A 2653-nucleotide genomic window follows, 5' to 3' on the forward strand; every position below is an offset into this window, starting at 1 on the left:
CGGCCGGAGCCAGAGCTGGAGCCGGGCTGGCCGGGGCGGCGGGGGCCTCGCCCGGCTCCTCGCCTCGGAAGAGGCGGCGGCGGCGGCTCCGCTTGAGCCGGCGCTTCTCTTTCCTCACGTCCCGGCGGTTCCGCCGGCTCTGCTTCCCCGAGCCTTGCGGCGGCGGCGGCAGCTGGTCTCCGGCTGCCTGCACGAACTCCTGCACGGCCAGCCGCAGCCGGGCCAGCTTGCCGCCGTCGCCGCGGGCGCGGCCCGCCCGCTTCATGCCCCGCTCAACCACACCGCGCTTGGGCGCCGCCATCTTGGGCTAGGGCCGCCCCTTCCCTTCCGCCGCGCGGCCGCCATTTCGGGCAGCAGCGCCCCCTGCCGGCGCGGCGCGGCGCGGGCGTGGGGCACCGCACAGCCCAGCCGAGCCCAGCCCAGCCCAGCGGCGTCCGCGCGCACACGCCGCGCTTGGGCCTCGGCGGCGGTGGCGGCGCGCAGCCGCTCGTCTGCCCGATCACGGGGAATTAACTGTCCTCTGCCACACTGCTGCTGTCAGCAGCAACACCGGTTGGCAGCTCGGTCTTATTTATAGCGCCTTTTGCTGTTGTTTCCCTCAGTGACCTTCCCGCTTGCCAGCTTTGAAGGCTGCTGCCTGGTTTCAGTCAAGTTTTGACACGATGCCTGAAACATCATGTCCCATCGTGCCCCAAAACACTGAATTTCCCCAAATTCCTTGAAAATAGTTTGCTGGGTAGAGGAACTTCTCAGCTGAAAGTGCTGCAAGGTGAGCTCAGACCTTAGCCGACTCCGGGAAGCGCGGTGTCCGAAAGGGTCCGCGCTGGATCTCCCGCGGAGCCGCGGCCCGCAGGAAACCGTGCTTCGTCCGCTTGTCGTGGGCTTCCTGGCCCCTCTTGAGCAGTGAAGTACCGCAGAGGAGTTGTTCCAGCTGAAAACTGTACATGTCATTAATATTCAGAAGATTGTTTTTGTTCTTGCTATGCATCTTTCCATCCTCTCATTACGTCATGTGTCCTGGATGCCCTTTGCTTCAGAAATCCGGCTTTCTCAAGGCTGACGCGTAATGAATCTTTCACCCTCGGTGACACAGTTATGTTCAATTGATTTGTCAAGGCATTCCTTTTGCTACGCTTCAAACTATATATTATACTATAATTTATTTCTGGGCTGCTCTTTATTCAAGCACAGACAGCTCACAGCCATTTTGCATCCTATTTATAGATTTATTGATAACACTATTCCAGCAGCATGCTGGAATGATAGATAAATACAGATGGATATAAAATGAGTAACTATTAGATGCTTTTAAAACTCTGAGATTTGCATCATACTTCTGTCTCATCATGTTATTTGTCATTCGTAGCAACACTTCCAATAATGGGAAATTTCATACATCTTCAAAGAAAGAAAATGTGAATATTTGCCTTCCTCAATATTTTATATTTTATAAGAAAATATGGAAAGTATATATTTTGCTGAACTATAAAATCACAAATTTTGTTGAAAATGGCCATGTTACTCGTTTTGAAAAAAATATAAATAGAATTATCATCACCTGTTTATGAAGTAAAAATACTTTCTAAGAACACAGAAAAACAATATTTCAGACAAAATATAACCATCAGGAAAATCTAATACTGAAAGAAATATCAATCTGCTTAATAGACTAATTGATTATTCAAACATAGTGATGCCACATCTAAATTAATAAATTACTGCAGATAGTTCAGAAATGCTTGAATTATGTGAATAGAATTAGAAATGCCTATCAACTACTGTTCCAACTTTCCTAGATACCAAAATAGTGGAGAAACATGATTTCCCTGCTCACATTTGTACCTAAGAGCATTTTATGGATTTCACACGTAGATCTCTGTAGCTTAGCAATTCCATTTAGCAAATAGGAATTCTGAGGTGAGGGAACATTTTGTAATTGTTCTTTGTTTTGACAGTGATCCCACAGCAGAGAACAAGTAACAAGGGCAGGCTTCACATTTAGAATGAAATTAAACATAATGGTGTGATTCACTGGAAATGAAACTGTTGCTCCAGTAAATTTTTGTTTCCTATGGAGATAATCTTTGTTAGCAGATCTTTGTTATTAAATTATATTCATAGACCTTTTTTTTTCTGCAGAATGAATGGGGTATTATTCTTTTATTCTGGTATCTGCTGTTTTCTTCTGGTCACCTCCCAGATGCCATGAAAATATTGTTTAATAACAATATAACATACACAGGTGGATACTGGCTCTTTTGTAATTTGCCAGTACTGAGAACATCCTGGTATTTCTCACCATAGGAAAAGTCAAAGAAGCATCTGAAAGACTGATCTGATACGATCATTCTTTGTTCTTATCTGTGGAATACAACAGCCTGATTCTTGAAAGAATATCACTTTACATCCAGCAAAGCCCTTTTTTGACTATTCAGACTGAATGAATTTATTCTAAGCAAAGGGAGCCTCAAAAGAGTGGAAGTTACTTGAAGACTTTCTGGCACGGTATGTCCCTGTTTGAAATATTCCCGTTGTGTTATACTGCCTCCACTGTGATCAGCAGAACTGAAATTTGGTCCCTATGAAAGGGAAGGGCTGCTGGAGTGTTTTTTTTTTCCAAAGTCTCAAGACAGTACAAAGTTGCTAACTCTTC

The 2653-nt window shown here is 46.1% G+C and overlaps 1 protein-coding gene across 1 annotated transcript in view; it reads right to left on the reverse strand.

Moving 5' to 3' along the window:
* The window catches only part of NOM1 (nucleolar protein with MIF4G domain 1), a 16776-nt gene extending 16449 nt beyond the window's left edge, over nt 1-327 (reverse strand). The window contains exon 1 of the mRNA XM_085317727.1: nt 5-327. Coding sequence (XP_085173853.1) covers nt 5-301 — 297 coding nt within the window. The 5' untranslated portion in view covers nt 302-327. The remainder of the gene's footprint in view (nt 1-4) is intronic.
* Between the last annotated feature and the right edge of the window lie 2326 nt (nt 328-2653).

Source organism: Rhea americana, unplaced genomic scaffold (assembly GCF_003343005.1).
Source record: "Rhea americana isolate MKP2758 unplaced genomic scaffold, rheAme1 scaffold_50, whole genome shotgun sequence".
In the NCBI taxonomy this organism is placed as follows: Eukaryota; Metazoa; Chordata; class Aves; order Rheiformes; family Rheidae; genus Rhea; species Rhea americana.